Source organism: Leptosomus discolor, chromosome 16 (assembly GCF_034619465.1).
Source record: "Leptosomus discolor isolate bLepDis1 chromosome 16, bLepDis1.hap2, whole genome shotgun sequence".
Taxonomy (NCBI): Eukaryota; Metazoa; Chordata; class Aves; order Leptosomiformes; family Leptosomidae; genus Leptosomus; species Leptosomus discolor.
The window spans coordinates 14,223,031-14,250,421 of NC_141406.1; the positions used below are offsets into that span (position 1 = coordinate 14,223,031).

General features: G+C 40.0%; 1 protein-coding gene across 2 annotated transcripts in view; it reads right to left on the reverse strand.

The window, feature by feature from the left end:
* The window catches only part of CLIP1 (CAP-Gly domain containing linker protein 1), a 58,287-nt gene that overhangs the window by 24,699 nt on the left and 6,197 nt on the right, over nt 1–27,391 (reverse strand). The window contains exons 3-14 of one of the 2 annotated variants that reach the window (XM_086474097.1): nt 19,585–19,709; nt 18,399–18,615; nt 15,046–15,243; nt 14,567–14,670; nt 12,355–12,415; nt 11,157–11,189; nt 6,927–7,031; nt 4,466–5,410; nt 3,045–3,161; nt 2,004–2,061; nt 1,679–1,762; nt 504–660 (exon numbers count right to left, since the gene is read on the reverse strand). In XM_086474097.1, coding sequence (XP_086330223.1) covers nt 504–660; nt 1,679–1,762; nt 2,004–2,061; nt 3,045–3,161; nt 4,466–5,410; nt 6,927–7,031; nt 11,157–11,189; nt 12,355–12,415; nt 14,567–14,670; nt 15,046–15,243; nt 18,399–18,615; nt 19,585–19,709 — 2,204 coding nt within the window. The remainder of the gene's footprint in view (nt 1–503; nt 661–1,678; nt 1,763–2,003; nt 2,062–3,044; nt 3,162–4,465; nt 5,411–6,926; nt 7,032–11,156; nt 11,190–12,354; nt 12,416–14,566; nt 14,671–15,045; nt 15,244–18,398; nt 18,616–19,584; nt 19,710–27,391) is intronic. The other variant, XM_086474098.1, reaches the window with a different exon arrangement.

The following is a 27,391-nucleotide window of genomic DNA, read 5'->3' on the forward strand; positions in this document are numbered from 1 at the left end:
ATTAAATATACACAAGCGAGACCAGGCACTTGCCTGTGTGCACAGCACCATGGCTGCCCATTACTTTGCCCCCAGTTTGGGGTTCTGTAAAGGTAAAGAAGAAGTATTCTACGTACAATTTTTATTTGAAACAAAACACCTTTCCTCTTGCTAGATAAAAATGTGATCCAAGTCTTTCATATATCCAAATCAAATCATTATGAAGGTAATCAAAGAATTATGAAGCACAATCACAAAACAGTCTAGATTATTAAAAAGGTCGTTTACTTGGGCAATGAGAAGCATGTTACATAAGAATTTCAGAATTACAAATGTTAGATGCTCTTCAAATCACTCTGAAGAGACTGTTTTGACTAATTTAGTTTGATAGAATAAGTTCACTCGTCATATCAAAGTGACACACAGAAGCACCTTGTTGAGACAGTCACAAAAAGATAAAACGAGAAGCTGGCAGTGCAGGAGTAAAGAATTAACGTGAAAATGTTCTGACAGCGATGGAATACCTTTCTTTCAACCGGAGCTCATCGTTCATTTTCGTAAGCTGGGCAGAGCTGTCTCCTGAAGACTTCATGATCTCTGCAATATCATTTTCAAGTCTGGCCTTAGCTTCAACCAGTTGCTGTTCTCTCTCTTCTCGCTCCTTCAATTTCTTCTCCATCACTGAGCAAGACAAAGGTGAGCAGTCTAGTAAATTTAAGCGAAAGAGTATGCACAGACTAGCTAGAAGACAGTAAAAAAAATACAAGCAGAGCCATACTGATGCTACAGAGCTTGCAAATTACCCCTTTAAAATTAAAAATTATGATTGATTGACTTTTGAACTGTTAACTGTAGCAGAAAGTAAAGAACTCTTCAGAAACAGGAAAAAAAGCAACCAGTCAAGCAGTCTTTTTTTCAGAAGTAATTCCCTTAACTCCGGGCCATGAGAAGTGGATACAAGTTCTGCCCATATCAGCAGGTAACCAAGCGCTACGACAGGTATGCACATCTCACGGGCGAGACAACTCACCAGCTATTTAGCAGAGCAGCAGACAGACAATGCAAGCAACGTGAAGCTACAGTGAAAAAATTACTCAGTCCAGGGCAGGCACTGCCACCAAGGGCAAGGACAGCCCTTGGGATGACTTCTACAGTCCCAACAATCGCTTGACAGGCTGGCTTACAGGGTACAGCACCATTCTCAGTTTCTTTCTACATTGGTTCTAAACTGAGACGTACAACTGGAAAGATACAGCAAGACTCCCTCCTGCGAGGCAGGAAGAAGTAGACAACCAGACTGACGTACAGTCTTTCTGATGCCCTTAAAAAGAAAACACTACTTATGGACAAGGCTTCTGTGAATTAATAACGTGAACTCCCACGTTCGTAAAGCTTCAGTCTGGTCCCCAAGCCTTTGTCCGGTGCCTGACCACCACCACGCCATGAGTTTGTCGCAAGGTCAAACAAGAATTTAACTACTGATTTGGAATACACTCAAGCAGGAGATCTTGGCCTTACTGCACGATTTCCTTAACATCATGGTCAGTGCCACAAAAGCCGTGTTCTCCCTAGCTTTCTTCTGAAGGCAGATGCATCGGTGAAAGCATTACGTACTATGACGGGGTGAGCTGAGCGGGAGGCATACGAAAGCACAAAGCTGGTGCATTTTTCAGAACATTCCATGTTATGACTTCCTTACCAGTCAAACTGGACTTCAGCTGTTCCAGTTCTGAAGACATGAGTGCAAACTGCTCTTCTTTTTGGTTTAGTTTATTTATTGTTTCTATGCAAGTAAAATTTTGAAAACAAAGTTAGTAACTACTCAGACACAGATAATTCTGCCTACTTGCAAAGTATATTACTCTTAACAAGAGAGGCTGCAAGTAATCCTGCCCTTTCCATAGCTGCTGAAACTGCTGTACCAACGGCGCAAATTTGAAAGCACATGGGAAAAAACCCTTTATTTTGCAGCATTTATTTTCTGCAGCTTTTCAATCCTTTGTATACTTTAGCAGCAGACATACCTTGCATAGTTTGTTGAACATTTTCTGCTTCATCAGCTGCACTAGTAAACTTTTCTTTCTGAAAAATGGATAAAAACCTAAGGTAAGGTTTGGTAATAGCAGTATAATTCAACCACTGAATTTCTATTAGGTATTTTTCAAGTACAAACCAGAAGTCTTCACTCCTATCGTAAGTAGATCTGAAGCTTCTGAATTACAGTTCAGCACAGGTATATTCAGCAACATAAAGCAAGGTGTTCCCTTGCCCCAGCTGCAAGCAAGTCTCTAAAATTTCAAATTAACTTCTCCCTCAGCTAGCATGGCAACAGAACTGCGGCTGCAGAGCCCAGTGTAGGAGACGTGATTGCTGGGCTTCTCCATGCGAGAAGCCATCCTTGCTGCTCACAGGCTGCCCAGGGGACATCTGCAACCCCGTGATCGACCTCACACCAGTGTTTTCCAGCTTTACCAGCAGGAAGAGAGGCCGTGAAGACAAGGGAGGATACTGAGGAAGATAAGAAGTGAGACTCTTCCACAAACTTCAAGTATTTACTACGGCCATGGAAAGGTTTTACGACAGGGACAGTAACACCTGAAAGCTAGCGCTAGGGTAGTTTCTCATGAGAATCCCACCAACTACAGAATCCTTGCAAACTTAACTAAATTTTCAAAATGAAAAATCAGGTGAAAAAAGTCTTCAAAACCCACTTGTAAGACACGTCTGTAGCGAGCACTAACTCACCCAACAGTTATAATAAAGGGCCGTGTGTTCCTTGATGAGTAGTATAAATTGAAGCTACATTCTGCTTCTGATTTGGTTTAGTATTTTATCTGAAATCCACAAACAGGTGAGTTCTATTTAGACCAAACACCTGACAACACACAACTCGGGTGAAATGATCAATGGATTCTATTTGTCATGAACACTTGCCTCCTTTTTCAGAAGTAAAATAGCTCTGAAAAACTGCTCAGTCAGAGCTGAGATCCTCAGATTTCCACTGCGCTCTCATCATAAAAACAAAAGTCCAAAGGATAAAGTCAAAATTCTGGGGTATTACTCACCAAAACTTGAAGTTCCTTTTCCAAAGAATCTTTAACTTGATTTACTGCACTCAAGTTTTTCTCAAGGTCAAGAAGCTTTTGCTCTTTGCCCTGCAGTTCTTTGGCCAGATTACTAGCCTAACAAAGTTGATGAAATGGAGTAAAATAAAATTACAAACATGAATGAAAAAATAGGAAAATTAAAAATTGAATCTGAAAGAAAGAACTATAATATTAAAATCACTGTAAGATGAAAAATAAAAAAAAACTGAACAAAAAAAAGTGATGTATTAACTGAACGAAGCTGATTTCCACTGATGACAACATCACAGTACTAATTGCATCTTGGAATATATTTGAAATCATTAAAATTTAGTTCTCTTGGAATTAATAGTGAAAGCATTATTTAATGGCGGATATTTTTCAGCACATTCAGAATTTCCAAACAAAGTTACAGCATCAGTTGAATTAGCAGGTTTGGTTCTTTATCGTTTTAACTTTTTTAGCTGATAAATTTAGCATTTATGTTTCAACTGGCTATTCAGACCAATGCACATACGGGGATGTAACTTTTCAGAAGGCTCAGTGCCACACCCGGGGCAGTACAGAAACCCGGCGTGACCTCAGTCAGTCAGTCAAAGGTCCGCAGAAATCCAATACCTTGGAACCACCTGTGAAGCGTTTAGGAAAGCTACTTCCAGTTCCTTTCCCACTACTCTTAGAGCTCTGGCTTGTCAGGCCATGCACAGACTGGGGATGTGGGGGAACCCCTGAAAACAAATGATACCTTCGCACTTTTATTCCTAGCTACAGCGGCAGAACAACTTTCCGGCACTGAATGCCGTGCTGTCAGCTTGAAAAGAGGTATTTCATCCAAACCCAAGTAAAATCTCGGTAAGTTGTGGCACACTGCAGTCTGTGCTGCAGAAATGCTGTGACACTGTGCCTGACAAGATCACTGCATACCCTTGTCTTCAAGAGAAGTTCCACCAGGGTCTTTTCTGCTTTCTTTTGTTTTTAATAGCCTCTTCCATCACCTTGTCTGATGAGAGGCAAGGCAGTGAAGGTACAGAGCCCCAAATCACTTTTTATCTGGACACCTCTACAATCAAAGGTTAAAAACTAAAGATGGGTGGATTCTTCTCCCAGATAAACCAACAAACTGATTTGTCCACAGCAGGAATCCTTCAGCAGAGGCATGCCGAAGCCTGCAGCAAGTGTGCGCAGAGTTTTTTCCTTTTGCTTAGTGGTGCAGACCGAGCACTAGAAACCTGTTGAGACACGACCCAGTCAACACTTGCTCTAAACCTCCACAGATGGGACCAAGATATACATTCAATAAAACTAGTTTTTCCTGTGATGTATTTGCTATAGCAGATTAGAACAGCACAAATGTAAAATAAAAGCAAAGTAAAAATAAAAGGATGGATGTTGATACAAACCTTGCTATTTCCATCAACCTTTTCAGTCTCTAAATTCTGAATTTGTTTCTCAGCTGCCTCAAGCTGCTCGCTAAGTTTCTGGATTTCCAATTTACCTTCAGAATTGGCTTTCTGAAGTGCAGCAAGGTCCAAAAGCTTTTCTTCAGCAGCTTTGATCTGTGGTGTAAGACTATCAATAACTTTGGTTTGTTCATTGTACTTGGCTTGCAGTACCTCTAGCTCCTTTACCTTTATTTCAGCTTCCTGTAATTTGTTTAAAGTGTCTTCCATTTCTACTAGATGCTGATCTTCCACACTTTCCAGTTTGGTCTTCAGGCTTTCCAGGTTTTGTTCTTTCTCCTCTGTGACTGCCAACAGTTTTGCTTTCAGTGATTCAATCTCTTTCAAATGATGAGATTTTTCGTTTTCCTGCTTCAGTTTTAAATTTGACATTTCATTTTCATGGTCTAATTTAATCTTCTCAATCTGAGTCTTTAACTCTGCAAATTCTGCTGTCTGAGCCCCTACACCTTTGCTGAAAGAAACTTTTAGTTCTTCCATTGCTTGCTGATGGGAGGCAATTGCAGATTCCAGCTTTGATTTCCACAGCTCTATTACATCTGAATTCTCCTTGTTGGCGTGATCGAGCTTGCTTTTCAAGGACTCATTTTCTTTTGCCATTCTCTCATTTGAAGCTGAAAGTGATTTGATCTCTTTCTGCAATGCTTCTTCACTAATTCCAAACTTCTCTTTCAGCGAATTCATCTCATTCTGATGTTCTTTGCCAACTGCTGCCATTCTTTCTTGCAAAGAACTTATTTCTTGTAACAATGAAAGAGAAGTGTCCACATCATCAATATGTTTACTAGACTCTAATCTCCCTCGAAGCTCAGCTACTTCCTTCACTCGCAACGCTAGATCTCTTTCTAGTTCCATAATGCGAGATTTTTCTGATACCGTGGCCACCTACAATTAACAGCATTTTAAGAAAAGAAGGAAGAATTAGCAAACATCTGTTTAATACAAAGACACTTAGACTTCACTGAAAAGAAACCACCGAGTGTTGCAAGCTAACAACAGCAGTGCATTCTTCCCGACATTTTGGATTAGAACACCCTTTAGTTTCATCATCAGCTCCTACTTCTATGGATATTCTAAAGAAACCTTAGAGTAAAAGCAAATGCTGCCTTTACACGGAAGGCTGTGCAACAAGACCAACTGTTGTTTCATTTAAGTATAAATTATTGCTTTTCAAAAAAGGAGACACGTCCACATCTTTGTATCACGTGCATACTATATTCTTTCTAAAAGTGTTATTGAAATTAATTTTTCTGAACTTACCTAGAAATAACAACCTGCTAAACAACTTACAAACTATGCTTACATATATTATCAATGTTCAACAAAATGTTTCTCAGAACCATTTTAAAGCAGAACGAAAAAGAAAGGAGAACCCTGAGGTCTTTATTTGTTGAAATAATTGCTTCCAAATGCACCTCATGCCAGCTATGAGACTGTCGGAGAAAAATACAAACATGTTTTCAGCCTACAGATCCTTTGAAACTCCTTTTAAATCCATTCCTTGTTCTCTCCGGAAATGTGTCCTCACATCATCTGAGCTTTTCACTGACTGTTGAAGCAGCTTGTGGTACAGAAAAGCACGCAAAGCTACCACAATTATTTCTAATTAGGAAGTTACTGTTTCAACCTCATTATACCAACATCCTGAAAAACATATCACTTACCTGCAACTGCTTTTTAAAAGTACTTATTATAGAGTGCGTTCTTGGTTCCATAATATTCATCCCTACCTCAACTTCAAGAAAAGCCAAGTGTCTGAGCATGAATATCTCTATGTCTCTCCTTAAGACTTGGCATCTGCTGAACTTCTGACTTGGGACAAAGTACGTCCAGTAATATTTTGACAGGCAGCAGTATTACTAATGCTACCGGGATAGCAATGAAAAGATTATGTCATGGGACAAACAAAAGAACTAAAAAGCCACTGCAAACCATGATTTAGCAAAGCAAGTCGTACAACAACTACTGGAGATGTCAGAAACCAAGCCCCAAATACTAAGTTTGTGTTAAAAGCATCGGCACAGTCAAACTTCTTTTTTTTTTTTGATTTAATGAATGTTGCTAGTTCTGAAAATGAACGACTGAACATTCTGTTACGTCAATTCCAGTCCCATTCGCTACTTTTGACTTGGATTCAAGTATTAATTTTGCCGTTTTAAGACATCTTACCTGAATCCTCTTGAAGAAATGAGCATACAACTACAGGCAGACACACACACACAACACTGAAGCTCAAAATTAACGCTATTTTTTTAAAGTGTTCCAACTCGCTCTATAGCAGGTACTGATCATGGCAGGAGCAAGGATCCGTTTCAGCACGTGTTATACCCAGCAGACTGTGTCATCAGAAATCTTCCACAACACAAATCAGTCTTGTTATTTAAATAGTGAAAACCATTACCCTAGTGTCTTCTAACTCCCTCTGGAGTTTGTCAGCTTTGGTCTTTTCAAAGAGCAGGCTCTGTTCAAGCTCCTTAATGCGGGCATGCTCCAGTTTGGTCTGCGTCTGTTAGTAAAAAGGGAAAGGAAGAGAACACAACGGTGCCACCATCACATGCCAGCACAAGAGGAGGGAGCCACATGCAGGCCGTGCTGCCAGAGTCTTCTACCAATGATGAGCAGAGAAGATGCAGTGGATAAAATGAACAGGGAAATGCTATGGATGAGGAAGATGGACTAAAAGTGTAAATGGACTGATGTGTAAAAAAAATAAAAAACGTAAAGAAAAGAAAAATCACAAACGAAGAAACATGAACAAAAAAGTTTCATGCAGCCAAGTAGAAGTTATTTATCAGTACATGAAGTTTTCAGCACAAATTAGAATAGTTATGTAAAAAATACATATGTGTACATACATCTATACCTGTTCTAACAGGATGAGAAGTCCCTTTCCTTGTCATCCCACTAACTTCTCTCTTTAACGTATTTTGCTTATTCTATAAATTATTTATTATTAACCAGGGGACACAAATTCACCACTGAAGCTCACGTGACAAATCAAAAGCTTTTAACTTTTTTTTAACATAGTAGCTGTATCTCAAGTCTCGGACATAAAAATCCTTTCGGCCAAGACCTGGAAATATTAGGGTCAATTTGTCACTATGGCATGAATTATTTGAATAGAAATAGAAAGGGAAGGGTTGTCTGTAACTGCAGAACCCTCCTACTTCTTTCAGGAAGGGAACAAGCAACAAGTAAGATTCTCCACAATCAGGTAAAAAAAGGGGAATCAGTCTGGTCGCTCTATAGTTACTGAAGTCTAAATACATTGAACAAGACGTGGAAGTAAGGAAAAAAAAATTAAAAATCTAAGATCTTTGTAAGTCTCATAGGTTCTTAAAGAGAAGCAGGAAGCAGATGATACTAAGTGAGCAGGTACCTCCTGCCTTTTGCTTACAAAGAAGTAGAATTTTTAGCAAGAACACAGAATACTGGATATTCTGACTTGATACCCAGATACTCCCAGAGGCCTGCAAGAGAGCCTGAAGTGTGAGAGACACAGGTGAAGTCCAGCAGCTAGTTCAAATCCAGCCCTTACCTCTGAAGTGGGGAAAGGGGGGAGGGAAGAAAAAAGAACTATGAAGAGGCAAGAACCAGGTGCCATGCTTATTTCTGAAGTGCCGAGATTTGAGCATTGTATCAATCCTGACAGGTCACTGTTAATTAAATTTACTAAACAATCCAAATTAACAGGATTATGAAAGTCTATTGTTGCTTCACAGTGTCTCTTCCAAAAAGAGCAGCTTTTCAGGGCTTGCCTACACTGAGAGTAAGGTGGATGCCCAGAAGACTGAATGAAGATGTGCTTATCAGCCGCAGAAGTTGCATCCATCAGTGTTGATGAAAGCTCTCCACACAGCCTAACCGCCCCAGCTATTCACTGCGGAGCAAAGTAACCCAGGAGCCCCCAAACCCTATGAACTGCCATTAACAGAGAAGAGTCCCACAGCCCCAGCAGCTACCACTGAACACTGGATGGAAACAACGCGAAAAGCCAGGGCGACACGTGAATAATTCCAAAGCCACGCTGCTGCCAAAGGCACAGCGCAGCAGCGTGTGCACAGCTGGCAGGACACCGCTGCTTCTCTGATCTTTGTAATATGATATTTAAAAATCCCTATGGAACTGTGTTATTTATAGAGTGACAAGCTGATTAGCGCTGCCTCCAAACCACCCGCAGCGGTTAAAGATCTTGTGGAGTCTCTGCAGAGCAAGTGGGATGCGGATGAGCCTCTTGTTTCGCTTCAGGCCTGTTCTCCTCCAAACACAGTATTCCTTCTGACAGCATCAAGTCATCTTCTTTCCCAAAAGCATGCAGACAGCTAGTGGTTTAAACATTTTTCCAGTTGAAAACAGTTGGCTGTTTTACTATGTAGTTAGGTCCAAAATACTAAAATCCACAAACGCTAGAAGTTGCATCTTAGATTTGCCCGTTTTTTCAAATTCCATAGCAGATTTGTTTCTCTATCAGTGGAAGATCTTCAGTGTATGTGGGGGAAAAAAAAAAAACCATGAGAACATGGATTACTGTGTTTGCCACCCACAGCCTTTGAGAATGTAACCAAGTATCATAAGGGAAATAATATTTTCTAAGTGGCTATAACGCAGTCCTCTCTCTGAGACAGGTTAGTGTTAGTTCTGATGCACCACAAAATCCTAAGTGTGAAAAGCAAGCTATTTTTAAAAATTGAATATTTACACCTTCCTTGCTCTAATTCACCAAAGGTATCTATTACAAACCACGAAACCCCAAACCTGATAGTTGCAGAACTCTCCCTGTATGACTTTGCAAAACATGCTATCTTAAGTTTTTCTGTGCTACATAAAACCCAAAACACTTTGATCATTGGTTTTACAGACATTGCTTTACTGACTATTGGGAGGCTTTTTAATCCCATCTCTTATATATAACAAAGGGAAAGAAGTTAAAATCCTACCAAAATAGAAAGAAAAGAGTAAAAAAGTACACTCCAGAGATCTTTGCTGGACACCTTTTTGCACATTTAGGGCATCCTTTAAAAAGTTTGATTTCCACAGGACAGGCTCCAGTTTCCCTGAGGTAAAAATCACTTCAAAATTTTGAATCACTCCAATTTCTCTCCTGATCATCTAGAGAGAAATGTCGAAATGACTGTGTTTCTCTTTGGGGAAAACTAGAGCATGGTAAACTCAGAAGAGCAGAGTACTACAAAAAGAAGAAAAGAATTTGATTGTAAACTTTAACTTGGATGGAAAAGAAAAATAGAGAAAAAACAAACAAAAAACCCACCCAAAAGCCAATAAAAGAAGCATCTTCACCTTTTCCAAAGCTTCACAGTCAGATTAAGGGTGACAGGGAAATGGCATGAGCCTTACTGTGCCTCAAACCTCACAGAATTCCACTCAAACTTCAGAGACCAGTCACCAGCTATTTTCAGTACCCGTGTGTTCCAGCTACTCTTTCACTTCAGAGCAAACCTTACTGGTAAGTTCTCCATCTACAAGGTCAAACTGTGAGATTGTGCTGAAGCCATAAATGCTGATAATCAGGTCTAGGGGAGGGGCAAGACGACCTTCAGTCCCTTCGTGCTGGGATAACAAACACAGAACACGACCAAGATTATGAAGCGTTAGCCTAGAAACTAAGTGATCACCCACTTCTCTCCTTTAGAGAGTGAAGATATCCATTTTTAATGGAAAAATTGGAATAGGGAAATCAGGAGTAAAGATAGGATTAAACAAGGAGTGCACATAACAAGAAATAGGAAGGGCACATGCAGATTTACTTCTAACACACCGTGAGCCTGATTGGAAGAATAGAGGAGACCCAGATCGCTGAAGTAGCTTCGCAAAAGGAACACCTACGAACGCACAGCAGGAAACCAGTTTTAGTCTTGAGACCTTCCTATCTCGGCTGGGGATGCAGCAGAGGAGACAGCCTGGGATAAATTGTCCTGAGTCCAATCAGAGAGAGGGCTTTTAAATTCCACTATTCCGAGCTATGGAAGCAAGAGGGCTGCTTAAATGTCTGGTAAGGCAATTTCTGTTACCCAGTGGCATATATTTTTCCTACATAATTCAAAGAGAAGCTACGTGAAGATACAGTAAAACCACAAGGCTTTGCACACTATCTCTTTGGGTATTTCTAATGATCTCTCCCCTTAGCATTCCATGCCAAAAACCCCAAACAAATAATGGGAGGTGGGAAACATACTGATTTTTTTTTTCCTCAGAAAAATTAAACGTCCGATTGCATACTGCCTCTATTGAACAGCAGTAGGAGCTCATAGGAAAGCATGCAGAACTGTGTGAGGAACGCCACTAAAATCCTACATTTAAGTGAAAGACATTTCAAGATCCTGGACAGTCATTTTCTACAAGCTCCTATACTCTTCAATTAGTTGCAAAGTTTTTGACCCTAAAGAATTCTAATGACACATTTGCCCTCTCCTCAGTTAATGTGGATTACAACGTTTAGTCATTACACACATTCTTTTTGATAAATGTTGTAATTGCTCTGAAAGCAACATGCACACAAATACTAGAGTCAATGTTTCAATAACAGATTATGCAGTTAGTGAATAAGTATAAGCATCTTCTGCACACAATCTGTTAACAGGGGATGTCTCCGCACATTTAAGTGCCCTCTTACATTTTCTGGGTCTTCCGAAATCTGCCTCTTTCGCTATCAGTAAAATTAAAAAAAACAAACAAACAAACAAAAAACAAACAAAAATGTTTCACCTGCAGACTTAGCACTCTCATTCCAACACAAACAACAGGATACATTTCATTGAGTTCAGTTTAACCTCTTGAAGTTATGCAGCTCGACAAACCAGAGTCTTTAAGATGGTTTGTCGTGACTACCGATTCATTTAACAAAAAATAAAAAACTAAAATTCTCCATGGACTGAACAATAAAAGAAGCATTCTATGAAGAGTCTAGATAGGTATCTTAAAATGAATGGAAGACTAAAATAAAAGACATGTTATATGAAATGAATACTTTCCATAAGGCTAACACTTTGATCATAAATGGTTCACAGGAACAGGAGTTAATTAAGTTTGGGCTCTGTGCAGGAAGTTCTAATCTTTTTCTGATTAGACAACAACAGAGTACAACAACTAAAAAGTATCTTTCTTTTTAATTTGAAATTTGGGATAAAAATTGGCAGGATTCAAATATCTGAGAGTAATCCACCATTAAATGTTTCCTGTTCTGCTTAAGCAATAACATACTGTGTTTTAGCCCAACATTATTGTTATACAAACACGAGAAAGATAAAATTTGCACACACTAATTGCTGCTTAGATTTTGCGAACAATAACTCCCAGGACAAAACATTCTTTGCTAATCAATCTTCCCTAAGGAAAGTATGGGGATTATTCAAAAAACTGATTGAAGACAAGCAGGACTAGCCATCAACATTAATTTTCAAAGGCATAAATATTAACTTGCAATTTCATAACTTCAAAATATTTCTTTGTTGGTGGTTACTTTTAAGCAATTTCAGAACCATCAGTAAGATGTAACAGACAATGAAGTATCAAAAAGTAGAGTTTTCTCTGAATTAATTTAATTACTCTAAACAACCACAGCCATTTCACAGTACAACCCTTGCTAAGCGTGTAACTGAACCCAGGGCACAGTCCTTAGTTTCAGGACACTTAGATGACTCAAGGACTGCAGAGCTGGGAATCACTTTCATGGGCTTTGCATATGCTTGACCAGTACAGCACTGACTGCTCATTCCTGCCTTTCTCTTCTAGGGAACAGTGTGCTTAACCCAAACTGCCTGCATCTCCGGGTCCTACTGTCTATCCTGTTTACGAAGCTGGAGATATTTTACCTCTAGGTCTCCTTTGGTAATGGATTCTTCTTCCACACGGAACTGAAGGTCTTCAACTTTCCTGCGGGGACAATTCATTAAAATTCAGGTAACTCTGAAAGAAAACGCTTTCAAGCTCCTTTTCCGAGGAAATGAGAACTACAGCGACATCGTTCTGATTGTACCAACAAACTGCACGAAGCATGAAGGAGAAATCTCTCACAGGAAGAGAGAAGGAAAGCCGCTGTCTTTAAAACACAACCACTGCCAAAGTAAGGCATCGGTCTTTCTGCAGCTCTATAAAGAAAGTATTTTGTTGCATTTTCTGATGAGTTAAAATAAAACCTTGAAGTCATCATTGATTCTCTCCTTCTTTCACCCTTCTGCATGTCCTCAAAAGAGGTGACCTAAATGAAGTTTGATCTCACATTCTGTACATTCTACCACTCATCTAAGAAACAGAAAGTCAGGACACATCCCAGATACCCATGGGCCTTCTGGAAGCACACTGGTCAACTTGCTTCAAAACTCTAGCCCAGACAAACACGTTAGGTGTGAAAATGAACCGCAAGACGCAGAATGGGAACATTGACTTGCCTTGGCCATACAGGAGTCTTAGAATGAGAAGGCAGAAGTGAGAAGCTCAGCTCTGATTTAAAATTAAGTTTGTAAAAAGTTATTTCTTCCTCCCCTGACTCTGGTATACTCCAGGGAACAAGGGGCCAGATCTCTTCCTTTTCCCCTCGGTCCTTGCAACACTAAGGTGTCGCAGACGAAGAGACAAGCACGTCTTCTTTTGTCTGCTGCACACTGCCGGTGCCTGCAGCTTGGCTGACAGACGTAAAAACCACTGCAAAGGGAGTTACAAGTGACAGATGTCTAAAACAAAAGGACAGTAAGAACTTATTACTGGAAGTGGGTCTCACCAATGTGCTTTGGGAAACAGAGGATTAAAGATTATTTGACGTCAAGTCACTGCTGAGACTGACTTGAAATACATATCACAGAGAACTTTCCAAGTAAATAAGCCTAGAGTGGTTAGAAGGAAGGAGACATGTTACATCGCTGAAGCCCTGAAATGTTTTCCCGGCTGTAGGACGTCACTTCGGCGAACGGGCAGCAGGCGCAGAGCAGCCCTGCCACGCTGCTTAGCAACACGCTGAAGGTGAGCTCAAGGCCGCGGAGGATTGCAGTAGAACAGACCCCCACTGACCTGGCATTCAGCAAAAGTAGGTCCGCAGCCAGGCTACGGGAGGTGCTGCAACGCTGGCTTGGATTTTTTGTTTGTTTGTCTTAATTTAAATTAAAAACCCTCTGCGTTATTTCGTAGAGAATATGCAAATAATTTCAGACCTAACTCTACTGCTTGTTTTGAAAATTCAGGTAGAGTGGGTCCCTTAAAAAGGCAGCCTGAAAATTGTCAAGGAATTGCCCAGGGTTTACCATCACATTTTCTAGTTTCAGGGAGGCCTATCAGAGAGGTCGACATCTGACTGATCTCAGGGGTGCACACAAGTCCACAGGGCAGCTCTCGACGGGTTTCTAAATAGACTCTCACTTTTCAAAAGCATTCCAAATCCACCAAAAAAATCCGTCAGATTATTTCCTCACCTAATTTTGTCCCAACAATTTAGCAGATTATTTCCTTTCGTACCCTCACTTTACCTATTTGGTAATCTCAGTTCCTTTCTTCAAGTGACTACAAAAATGCCATTAGAAAAGGCATTAAAATCAATAGCTTTGACCATTTTCCTGTAAATAACAGACCTTACCTAGAAGCACAGGACTTGTAGTACTGAATTATTCACAAGAAAACTAAACTGTAAATTCTTAATCCAGCGCTGTCAAGAAATGAGATCATAAAAATTTTCATTTTGAAATGGAAGAAGAGCGTTTCAAGAAGATCAGGCAGGACCCATTAATTTCATATAAGTAGGAACAAAAGCCTTCATTACAGAAAGCAGTAATAAAGCAAATTAATTCCATGAAATTCAGCTATGAACAAGTTATAGCTTCTAAAAAAGTCCACTTTCTTTGGCCTTCCCTCCCCAAATTAAAAAGAGTTTCTCTTTCAGTATTAATTTTAAGAAACTGCAATATGATTTTATACAACAATTACCCACATCTGACATTATTCAAAATTTGATTCATATTTCAAAGTCACCCCAGCATTTTTTTTAATGGAAAGTTTATTTTTAACAGAGTTATACTAATAAAGGCTGGTTTTGGTTACCTTTTCTCTTCCTCAAGCTGATTGAGAAGCTCCACTTTCTCCCTATCAGCAGCCTCCACCAATGCCCGTAGCTGGTCCATTTTTGCTTCCATCTCCAGCACATGCTAATTAGCAGGAAGAATAAGGAAAAAAATCTTGGAAATTTTTTCTAAGTTATGTATCTATACCTCAGTAATCACAACTTGGTAGGTGATGGGTCAAGGGACAGGAATGTTATCGTGTTCGAATACACATCTACTAAAAGGAAACCATCGCTTATTGAGATGTGAAGAAAAGTTCAAACAAAATCAGTTAAATGAAACAGATTTTCTATCTCATCAAGCCAAAGCTCCCACAAGGAAGACCTCATAGATACAGACTACTTTTGGTTTAGAACACCATCTCTTACTCCCAGACCTGTTCAATAAGAAAACACAATTTTGGAAATTAAGTCAATTGGCTTCAAGTCTCTATTTTAACAACAGCAACACCACTCTTACCCGATCATGTCCATCGCGAACAAGTGCTAATTCCTGCTCTATTTCCCCTACATGACTGGTCGCTTTTGCAACTTCGGCCCTCTCCAGGTCCCTTTCTGCCAGGAGCTGTTCAATGTGTTGCTGCTTCTCCTTCAGTGCCTCCTGCAGGGCTGTGGTACCAGAAATTTTTCTTGCATACCGGGAGGACGTTTCTGTCAACTTCACAAAGGAACTCAGTTAAAAATCATTCGTGTATCAAGGGAAAAACATGGGACGTCTCCAGATACAACACTGGGTTAGCAAAGCAAATGCTTTCTGTGACCTACTGTACCCTCGCCTTTCACATTTAAATTTATTTTCTAGAATTTCATACTGCTTTGTAGTGATCAGCAGGTAGTGCGTAGGAGACAGAAAGGCTGAAGCAGAAACAAAAGGCTGCCCTCAATCAAAGGTATGCTTAGCAGACTCACACAAAGGCTAGCTCGTTATGTTTCTAAGCATCTTTTTGCATTAAAAAAATCAAGAAAGGCAGCCTTTTAGCAAGTTAAAAACCTTGTGCCTCTAGTTACCAAGTCGTCATCTTGGGTCACCAGCAACAGTATAACGTTTCCAAATGCTCTATGAAAAGCGTTTGGAACTCTTAACTAGCATTTTGCACCTCTACTAAGGCAATAAAACATCCAGGATGAAAAGCATTTACCTTGACCTAAAAAGCCAGCCTTACGGCTAAAACCTTGTGAAGAACAACAATTGGTATCTGATTAAAACATGTTTATATCACTTGGAATAAAATTACTTCTGGAAAAAAAATCTAAAATATTAAAGAGTATAGATAAAAATTACTCAATCTGGAGGACTACAGCTAAAATGAACCCTAGGGTCCTCCTTGACCTTGCATGACCTCTGCTCCACTGAATGGAACTCGTGTCAGTGAAAATTCAGCACGGCCCTGTCTTCTTCCTCAAGAGTTTTTGAGCTAGAAGGGAAAGTAAATAAACTGAAATTATGTAGTAAAAGTGAGTAAGAGCTGTGAAAAAAGCAAAAACTGAGCTAAAAAAATCCAATTCAGGTTATAAAAACTGACTTTAAGCTTAAGAGCTAAGAAATTTGTCTAAGTATTAAATGAGAATGACATCTCAGTTAAAGTCTTAGTTAAAACAAAAATCAATACACAAAGGCTTGCTCTTCTGTTGTGTTAACCTTTAGCTCTAATCGTATTGCCCAAGAAGAGGAGTGTGTTTCTTCCATGATCTTTCCAGAGATCAAACTGTTGAAGAATAGCTGCGACAGCCAGTGTGGAATGCTGGCATTGGACAACATCCCCAACAAAGTATAACATAGACATACTCTCCTGTCACCACGAAACCACACTTCCCCTCCTGTTACATGATGGCTGCACAACCCCTCTAACTTGTCTGCTCACAGCCTGGAACGACACGTCTACAATCCATTGCAAATGCTGTATCAAGCCACTCAAAAGGTACAAGATAGAATAAACCATCTTCCACTTTGATGCTTAGATAGTTGTTTCAGATCCTCTCAAGTTTCTAAAAGATATCTCATTCCACAATGTATTGCTTTTAAACAACTCTAGCTCTTCAAATCAAACTTGACTTGATTCCCGATTCCAAAAGAAACCCGAAAGATTTCAGACAAACATCAACTTCCTTCACACTTGGCAATAAATACAAATTGCATCAGACAGCCCTCTTAAATTATTAGACCACCCACTTTGAGAGTTGCTTTTCTCACACAGAAAGAAGAAACCATCAACAGCCCTGAATAACTGAGAAGACTATGTAGGAGCCCAGCAATTTCCAGGTAAGTTATAATTTTCCTAGAAATCAGAGCAAGAAAAGTCTGCTGTGTCAAAAGGGATTTCAGGAAATCCTGTTTTTTCAGCAGCTTAACTTTTAAAGAAAAAGCATCAGAATTATTTTGACAGTCCTTTTAACTTGGATGGTAACCACATGTTCGTGTTGCCTGAGAAAAAGACTTGGAAGAAAGCTGGAATTTTCATTCCAGAAATAATGGATAACAGAAGCTTCATATTTTACAGCCCAAAACCATGCAAAAGCCCTGGGGCACAACACAGAGGCAAAACAAGCCAGTATGTTCTAGGAATTCACAGTGTGTAACTGTACTTTTGCTGCTTAGAGTACCACAGCACGCGGAATAAAATGGAGAGGTTCATGCTAAGCTCACAAAGTCTGCCCTGAACCCGAGGCAGCGCCGTACGTCACCGCCCCAATTTCAGACTAGGGGGCACTCCGCAGCTACAAGAGCAACTTCCAGCATGGATTAAGTAATGAAGTCCCACCGTTTGTGCCAAAGAAAAATCCCTCACGCTTTTTGTGACAAGGTATTAACCCTGGTGCCCTGACCAACTGTTGACCTCTGTTCACTTGTAATCTCCTTCAGTCTGAAGGACTGTGGTAAGTCATCTCGCTTGCTCTGCACCTGCTGGTCAGTGGGACAGTGTGCCAGCTCACCAGTTCCAGATCAGTGGGAGTGATCTCTTTCTAATTAGATGTATTTATGTACTTTGGTTTTTTAAAAAAAGGAAAAAAATCTAGGGTGACTGTGGAAAAACCCAATTATTTCTATGCTTTTAATTCCCTTAAAAGAGAGACTCTTTAAAATTCAGCTTTCCCAGAAGATTTCCGTTTTACTGCTGCAACCCAAGATTAGGACGTTTATGTAACAGAGCAACTTAAAAAGAATCCATAGTAAGTGTATTAGGTGGAATTAGTACTGTGTTAGAATTCACCTGAGCCACTGTACTTTGCAACATTTAGCCTGCATGAATTCATACAATTAAAACCAAATCTAAAAGAAAAGAAAGAGGCTTCTTGTCAGCAAAGACTTGACAACTGCTACTTCTGTATTTCTCCACTGACTCATCTCTTTAAGAGAAAAAGAAAATATTTTACGTTTTGGACAATTTGAAGCTTCCTGCTTAACAAAACAAGCTCGATTTATGGAAGATTTAGTGCACACCAGATCCTCAAACACAAACCCCGTACGGCAGAGGCAGTGCTAGGAAAACGAACAACTAAATGGCGATTCCAGTCAGAGAACACTGGTGCCTTTTCAGTCCATCAGCATGACAAGCCCCTTTCTTATCGCAGTAACTCAGTTAGCCTGAATTAACGCTGTAAGCTTAAAAATTCAAATATTCAGCTACTCTTCAGGGCTAGCTAAGATTTCCTTCCTTCATGCATGCTTTGAGTGAAAAAGGGAGCACAATCCAATGCATATTGTGCTCTCCCCAAGATCTGTTCTAGTCTCAATTTACGCAAGTAGACCACAGGCAAGTGCCACGTGGATTCCTGCTTGGGAACGTAAAGCATGCAACAGAAAAAGAAGCTTACTAGTCCTGTACGGCTCGGCTTGCTGCTTACTGAAGATGCCACAGAACTGAGAGAGCTCAGGGAAGATGCACTGGGACTACGTTTCAGGGCTGTGGGAGTCGCGAGCACTTTTCGCACAGTTGTCTTGGCTTTCGCCGGTGTGGTCGAAGGGAATCCGATCTTCGTGACTTTGTGGACTGGAGCAAACAAACCGTATTTTGGCTGACACTGAAAATACCTTTAAAAAAGCAGACAGATGAGGGACTAAACTAACTGCTGTCTTTTCAGATGCATGGTCTGGCTTCACACAGAATTCCAGATCAATAGTCTGAAAGTATTAAGGGACAGGGTAACAGCAGGTGACAATCTATATTAGATTGCGCTTTTTTCTTTAACACTAGATTTGGAAAGGGGACTTTAGGAGGTTGAAAAAACATGATTATATCAGACTTCAGAAATTCAACAGAGTAAACACTTGAGCTAAGCTCTGTTTCCTAAAAATTCCATTCAGATTCAAAGTTTAACATGCATAGCTTTCCTCTCTGATACGTTCCTCTGAGCCGCAACAACAAATGTGATGAGAGCTAAAAATAAAAATCAGATTTTAATTAAATCGAGTCGTTTTGCATTTTATTACACACAATTAAGGTGGCACAATCCTTGTAAACCTCTTTTTAATGAGCTGAAGGACTGTTCGTTCTACCAAATGAGAAAGATAGTTCGATTGAGATGTGAATTCATGCTTTCCAAGTGTCACTTCTGGATAAGGCAGCTATACTGTTCCCAATCTTTATAACAAAGCAACTATAGGTATAAGTGCTTTCCATTTCTGTGATGCAGGAAGATTTTCTTTAAGTTCAGCTATTAGATAGTCAACAGATATTTTCTCAACTGAGCATTCATTCCAAGCAGACGTCCAAAAAGCAGGAAATTGTGGTTTCCATTATCAGTCTATGAATAAAACTCACATGGGAGAAGGAGAGATCAACTAATCCCAGGAACGTGGGGTTGATGCAGACTTTCAGAGATGTGTAGGCATCACAAAATTCAAATCAGTGTTTAAGGACCCACCATCAGCAGACAGTCAGGTTTACAGCCCAACTACCTCCCTTGATAAAAAGTTTCATGCAAGATACTTTAAAAAAAGTAAAACAGAAGAGAGAGATGCAAAACCTTTAAGGCAGCTGCTATCTGATGACAGACTAACCTTGTTCCAGCAACAGCGCCATCATTCTTTCCCAGAGGTTCATCCAGTTCTACTCCACACCACTCTCCTTTAGCAAAGTCGGTTTCTCCCAAGAAACGCACAACTCCAGCTTTTGTTCCACCAACCTGAAGCAGCAAGACACACAACTGCATTTAATACATTTCCAAATCAAAATATCAAATACACTGTAAAAAGCGTTCAGTATAATCATGTTCACAAAGCACGCTATTGACGTGACCAGTTCTTATTTCAAGGTGCATATTCTGTTGCCTACAGGTTTGTTCTAATATGTTGAACAGATCTGCGCAACCACATTGTTGACTAGAAATCAGCTGTTTTCAAACTCATAATATTAAATATTTATAGCCATGCCATTTGCTTGCAATGTCTGCAAGATATAGCTTTCCATAATGCCCAGGGGGAGGAAGAATTAAATTAAGTGAAGAAGCAAAAGGTGTTCAGTGTGGCTGATACTTGCCAAGACGGGCCACAAGCCAGAACTGCAGGATCCTTGCAGGTCAGAATGACAATATGCTGTGCCCTATTTGTGTGAAAATCTGTTCAGCCTGCATCTAGCATTAGGAAAACAAGCAAATGTTAATGAAAACCTCTTCAAGAGATTCACTGGATTCAACACAGACATTTTCAGGGCCATTGTTTTTTTCCCCACTTGTGTTTTCCAGCACACATTACACATTGAGGAATATATTTTGTAGCCTTGGCAGAGAGCTCGGATGTAGCCTGCTAACACAAAGACTGTAATTTTTCCTTTTTATATACTAAAAAGCAAATTAGGATTTCATATGATTTTTACATTAGACATTCCCAGGATAACTAGAGAACAACAAGCTTCTTGTGCCATAAACTAAGGTGCATGATCACCATACACTAGATAATTCATATTAACAATTCGGGAAGCATTCACACAAGAGGTTAACTGTGAGGAACCCAGGAGTGGAGGGCATTATCTTGCATGAAAGCGCTAAGTGTCCACGAAGTACTAAGGTAGCCCACAGTAGCTGCCACACACATTTGTGCTCCAGCTTCTGGCTCATCAACTTCCCAGAGCCGACAGCTCTGTTAGCAACGCAGGGCTTCAGCTGATGAGAAAAAAAAAAATCCTAATCCACATAAACCTCAGAAAACCAGGGGAGAAAAATTAACCCTTTTTGATATTACTAAAACGAGAAAGCTGACAGAGACATCTTTAATCCAGTATTTCAGGTGGCAGCCCCCTCCCCCTCTCTCATTAGAGGCAGTCTTGAAAAAACGTTTAATCTCCAGGTCCTCTCTGTATCTCGCTTTAAGGGGCACTGTAGCAAATTATTACTCTTCATGGAATAAAAATACACAAAGTTTACAGTTATCATGACTCAGCCTAATATAGTAACTAGTTGAACGTTTGGTATTTGGTGTTCTTGGCAGAGAACAGACAAACTTCCCCTCTCGGAAAACAAGCACGAGTAACTGTCCTCGAAAAAAAGAACCGTAACCGGCCAAAAGAGTCACATGGAATCCAGATCTCTGTGGCACAGTGCTGAAGAGGGAACACACAATATTTGTTAAAAGTATTTCCTGGGAAGAACCATCCCTTAAGTCAACGTATATTATTCACCTTCAGACATAATTACTTTTTCTAGAGGATAAATATCATTAACTAAAGTACAAACATAAAAATAAAATTTAAGTGAGCAGCATGAAAGAAAAACATGCAAGTGTCCATACTACCAGTCCATCCTAGGACTTCCAAGCCATCCTTCTCCCTATTCCTCTTCTAGCAAGTTTGGGGGTTTGGGTTATTTTTCTTTGTTCTTGGGTTTTTTTGGCGGTTTGTTGTTGGGTTTGTTTTGTTTTGTTTTCTTTAAAGATAAATTTGGAAGACATCCTTAGGTGAAAAGACTGGTTAGTTCTGTGCGTATTGTTTCCCTGCTCAATTTTGTACAGCTGCCCCCTTGAATAAACAGGGTTAAATCAAAAGAGGCTGTAAAAAATCCGTTAAAGAAATAGACAGGAAAACTAGAACAATAGCCTAGATAAGGAGCATCCCTTCAAAGACAATAGTCAGGTCTGTGGTGGCAGAGGGATTCCTCAGCTCCTTTCACAGAACTGTTCAGCCAGGCCAAGGAATTTTATTGCAGTTTGTGGAGCGGTGGGGTTGTTTCGTGGTTTGTTTGGGGTTTTTTTTTACTAAACAACATAAGTCCACACAAAACCTTTCCATAGGAAGGTAAGTGGGGTAAGCAAGACAAGAGCTACCTGAACCACGGCAGTGGAAAAGGATAACTACACGCAAAGACTCCCGGAGACAGGATCAACTGCTGCAAACTGTTCCCTCCAACTGTAAATAAACCTCTCGATAAATAACGCTAGTTCCAGGATAATACAGATTAAACTCAGGTGCAGAATACTCATTCCTTGTTGTTTCACACCTTGGCCCTGCTCATCTTCCACGTTTAGGTAAAAAATGTATGGCATTTATTTTGAAGACGTTGCATCCAAATCACAAACCGGGAGACACGATCCAGTAGAAAAGCTTTGGCAATGACCAGTGCCTGCTGGACCTGCTACAGCGATCACAGCGGACGTGCATGGGGCTGCAACCCAAGGCCCGGTGGGAGTGAGCAAATGGAGGAATTCATATCCCAAGACATATGGGGATGCACAACGTGAGATCCCCAGGAGAAACAGCAATGTGACTAGTCTTGTAACCATGGTAGCAGGGTTATTTTAAAACAAGATGCAAGGAAAAACGCCACAGAATTTCTGTTTTTTTCCAAACCTAGTCAAGCTGCTTTGAATAACCGGCTACAACATTTCTGCTCGTATGGAAAGGCGTATCCTCACCAACAGCAGGAATCAGGGGTCACTGTAGCAGTGAAGTGCTCACAGCATCGACAAATGTCTATATAAGCAATTTTGTGCAGTTTCAAGCAAAAGTCTTCAGCTTTAAAGACAGGGTCAGCATTGCTCTCTAAAGCCTGAATCTATTGAAGACTTCTAATCATTCACAGACATCTGCCTCAAACGATATATTTATCTCCAGCTGCAATTAAGTGCTCTGCATGTGACGTGATTACACCAAACTCCATATACCAATATGAAAAAAAGAACTACTTACAGAATTATAGCACTTGCTATAGAATTATAGAAAAATTATTTAAAAATTTAATTATAAGAACTACAGCAAAGAAATTAAAAAATAAAAAACCCAAACCCAAAAAACTAGTTGTATTTGCCAGTGGTTCTACTTCCCAGTAGTGCATGAAGAACCAAAAAGAAAGCCCAGTTTCTAAAGGAAACAGGAAAAGAAGTTTCTAAAAGTTAGGTGGAAAAACGGGGCATCGCTACCATGAAGACAGTCTTCCATGACCTTCATTCATGCGAAGGCAGGTCACTAAATAATAGATCAGAGAAAAGAACTGCCAGACCTTTTTTTAGTCAGTTATCACACTCAATATAGTCAAGCTGTGAAACATAAAGCAATAATATGCCAGAGAATCCAGGTTAGGCTATGGGTCATTATGCAGTGAGGAAATTTGCTTGGAATTCACTAGTGTTGTGTCAAACACATGGGAGGAGCAATATATTCCATTTATCAAATTATAACTAAGCTTACATTAACTTACTGCAATGTAAAGTGAAGTGGCAAAATGGGTCTGTAACCCTGAAGCAGTTAAAAGCTTCCTGAGGAAAGCACATCAGGGTGAGCAAAGCACATCAGGGTGAGCACGTAAAACTTTGTGAGAACCTTTGTGGAGCTGCATTTCCAAAGATATGTAGAAGTAGGAAACAAATAAACCAGTGTAATACAGGAAAAAAGAAATGGTCTAAAAAATGAGACTGCTATTTAAACAATATTCACTGAAAAGTACACTGAAAAGACCCCTCTAAAAAGAGGATAGCCATTGCCTGAAACACTGTCAGTATAACAGTATCCCATACTCAGACCAGCTGAGCAGAGCTAAAAGGTGAATAACAATCGCTCTGTCTCCCCTTCTGCCTGAGCACTTATTTATGGTGACTCTTGAAAAGCATCACTTGGATAATTCTGTGTTTGTCACAGACCGGGCATTTCCAGAACCATTCAACCCAGCACTCATCATACACAACACCTGAAAAAGCAAAGAAACCGTAACAAGCACCACCTTTGAAAAACCTGGGATCCACTAATCAGAATCTTCTCTCTCTTGTTTCTCAAAATTTAGAGGAACCATTTCCAGCTGGCAAAAGCAATTGTATTTAATTGATTTGTTCACCCGTTCAAGGCCAGAGGGAACCATCTCCTCTGGCTCTCCTGAAACAGGTCTTTACATTTCACCCCGTTACATCTGTAATTAACCCTGTCCCTGTACTGAGCTAAGCTATATGCGCTGATGTTTTTAGATCAGAGCTGATATCTATCAGGAAACATGCTTCCACTGATAGTCTATTTTCATAGTTAATCACACCGCTGCTAGAAACATATTTAAATTTGGAATAAAACAAATCTGACTGTGGCTTCTAGCCACCGACTCTCATTAGGCTGTTATTTGGAAGATTAAAGAGCTCTTCAGCAACTGGCATTCACCATGCAGGAACATACACGTTTCAAGCAAAACACCTCAATTTTTCCCTCCGTAAATTAAACGGATTGAGTTCTTAAAATCTTTTACTGGAAGATACTTTCTCTTGCTGGAGTCATTTTGCAGCTGTGTTCTGAGTTCTCACCAAGGTTTCCAATGGGCTTTTCAAATCACTAAGGATGTAACTACAGAGAGTATCTGAGTACTGACCAAAAGCAGGGTCAGCACCGCTTAGAGCGCCACGTATTTTTGTTGGTCCTTCTGCCACATCAACCCACGAACTCCTTCAGCACCTTCAGCTCCTGGATCTCCTTCAGTCACTAGTCTCTCCAGCAGACAGCTGCCCATGGCTGTTACGCAGGTTACACTCTCATTCTTAGGCTTATAAACTCTGCCATTGAGTGCAAAATGCAACCGGCAGCTTGGCCTGCTGAAATGACAAGTCCAGAGCACGGACCAAAGTACTGACTAGTATTGGCACGAGATTAGCTCAAAGAGAAAACACACTAGTGATCACACCCAGTGGAACCAAGCAAGCCACTTTTTTTGGGGGGTGGGGAGTGGTGGCAGTGGTGTTTGCCATCAGTTCTTAAATATATCAGTAAAGTCCAATGCTAATTTTGAAGTTAGATGGCCAGACTATTAAAAATTTTAAAATCAAAAATCCCACCATTTGGGACACAAAGTATCTCTGAGGTTTGGGTTTTTTCCACTAAATCTATAGTTTCAAAGAAGGAAGTAAAACCTGTTTGACAAAACTGCCGTGTTTTTGTTTGTCAACATCTGGCTACTCTGTGAGTATTTGCCTGATACTAGGCAGTCTAGATTCAACTTTTCCAGATTAGCCTGTTTCCTTTTAGAAATATCTGCCTAACATCTGACCCTTGATCAAGGCATGACTAGAAGAGCGCTAGAGTATCTACTGAACTTTAAACCTGCCCCCCTAATGCAGATTTTTCAAACCAGCAATTCTGTGAATAGCAGGATTAATGACGTCAGTTCTCCTGTGGCATTGGATATTATGATCCAGTGACTTTGCTGTCTAAAAACTCAGGAGTGACTACAGGTTATTTCTGTTGATGGGAACAGTATTTAGACAAGACATTGTTCATGTAGCTTCTCTGATGTGCAAAAATCTGTGAAGGCAAATTGCAGCTTTCCCAAAATCAGTAGTTACATTCTCTACCGTCTATTTGGCTGTTTCCATGAAGCGGGTAAGAAGTTATCTTTGAAACCTCTACATTTCTACCCAATTTGGTTGCAGTTGACTAGCAAGTTCAAAAGCAAGGCCAAAGTGGACAAAAGAGGTAAAATAATGTGCAATGAGATATAGGGCTATCACACAGCCCTTCACTTGGAAAACAGTTTAATAATTAAAAATTATGTGCTACTGAGGTTCAATTCATTCAATCAACTCATTCAGTCACAACGGAAGCAATACAAAAACTAACAGCAATTCCGTTCTACAAAAGCCACATGTGAATTTGCCACCACAAAAAAAGCAAAGGCAAAGACTAAAACAAGTAAACAAATAAACTGTGCTTTCGCCCATCCTGTGCTGTAATGAGCAAGGACAACATGTTCCGGGATACCACTCCCCTTGGGAAGGCGGCGGGAGGGGAAGGGAGACAGGGAGTCCGTACACACAGAAGAAACCCCCGGTCCTGCACGAACAAGCCATTAACAAAGCATATGGAGAAGTCACCTATTGCTGTCCCTATATCCCAGCAACTCACATGCAATTTTAAGTTCAATAAGGAGTTGCCAGCACAAAATGACTCACAGACAGACACAACTCACACCTTGCTGCAGTAAGATAAATTTATCTGCGAGCAGATAGGTAACAACACGTCCTGAAAAATGCTTAAAAGTAACACTAAAAGAAAGCTGTGGCTTGCATGGAGAAAATCACCCAGATAATGAATTGCAGACAAAGCCTGCAGGTACTCTCTACCCTTCAGCTACGTTCTCATACATATATTTCACGCTGCAGCAACCACTCTGCAAACTAATCTAACACTATACTTTACAGTATCCAAAATACTATGTCTAAATATACATACATACATAAATAAAAGCATTGCTTTCATCCTTGACTTAACATGACAAAGCCATCAAAATACCTGACAGTCAACTCAGACTAAGGACAAAGCAAAAGTGTGACTGAGCAGTTAAACACTGCAGTACATTTGCAGTTACAGCCCCAGCCCAGCACACAACACTCGCCTGTTCTCAGCTTCCAAATTTTTCTTCCTTTTCTATCCTCATATGCATTGTGGCAAGACATTTTTGCATTGCTTTAATAGTAACGATGCCAATGAATATTTGTTTTTCTAAAAACAGTTAAATACTGACTATTACACGTTTTTAAATAAACTAAATCCATTTTCTATGCAGAATGTCATAGACACTAGAAAATGGAGAACTTAAAAACACCACACGGTCAACGCAGGATTACTTCTAAGGGGAGAAACTTCTCTCTACATGCAAAGTTTCTTTCCCCATTCATTGCTTTTAGGAGTTCTGGAATGTAATCAGTTGACAGACCTTCGTCATGTTTATTTGCCAATAGGTTACACGGGTGGAAACATCTGACCGTAATCTCCCATCAGTCTCTGCCTATTACATCACTAAAGAACTCAGTAAGAAACAACAAAGCAAGAAATAACTTACAGCAAGCAGTGTAGAACAGACAATAAGAAGAAATTAGATGTTACTCATGCAGAGAGAATAACTTTGCAAAAAGGCCACACCAGCACATGTCTGTAAATCTAGTTTGCAACCTTCTGTGAACATATGGACAGAGGCCCAAGTTACAGCTTTACAGCTCAGCTCCAGAAGCACCAGATTTGGCAGACCATGATGAAGCTGTAACTGGTTAAATGAATGAAAGCACTTTAATCCCTTGAGAAGACTAAGGCCCCTTAGGTTGATAAGATTTTTTTTAAAATTTATTTATTTATTTAAAATACAGCATCTGGTCCCTCTGGAAAAAAGCCTAAGACGCTCTCAAAGCTGCTTCAACCTTTGGTAGGTGCAATGGTTGTCACACAAAGCAGGTTTCCCCCTTTTACTTCAACAAGTTAGGTTTGTTAAGTTGGTTAATTCAGGGGGGTTTGTTTGTTTTTAAAACCAACTTTGCATTGGGCTCTTAAGAAATCCGAAGTGTTTGCAATACCAGGGCAAACAGGTTCTCTGGCTGCAACTCAAACAGGAAACAGAAACTGGCTTAGCCTGAAAGTAAT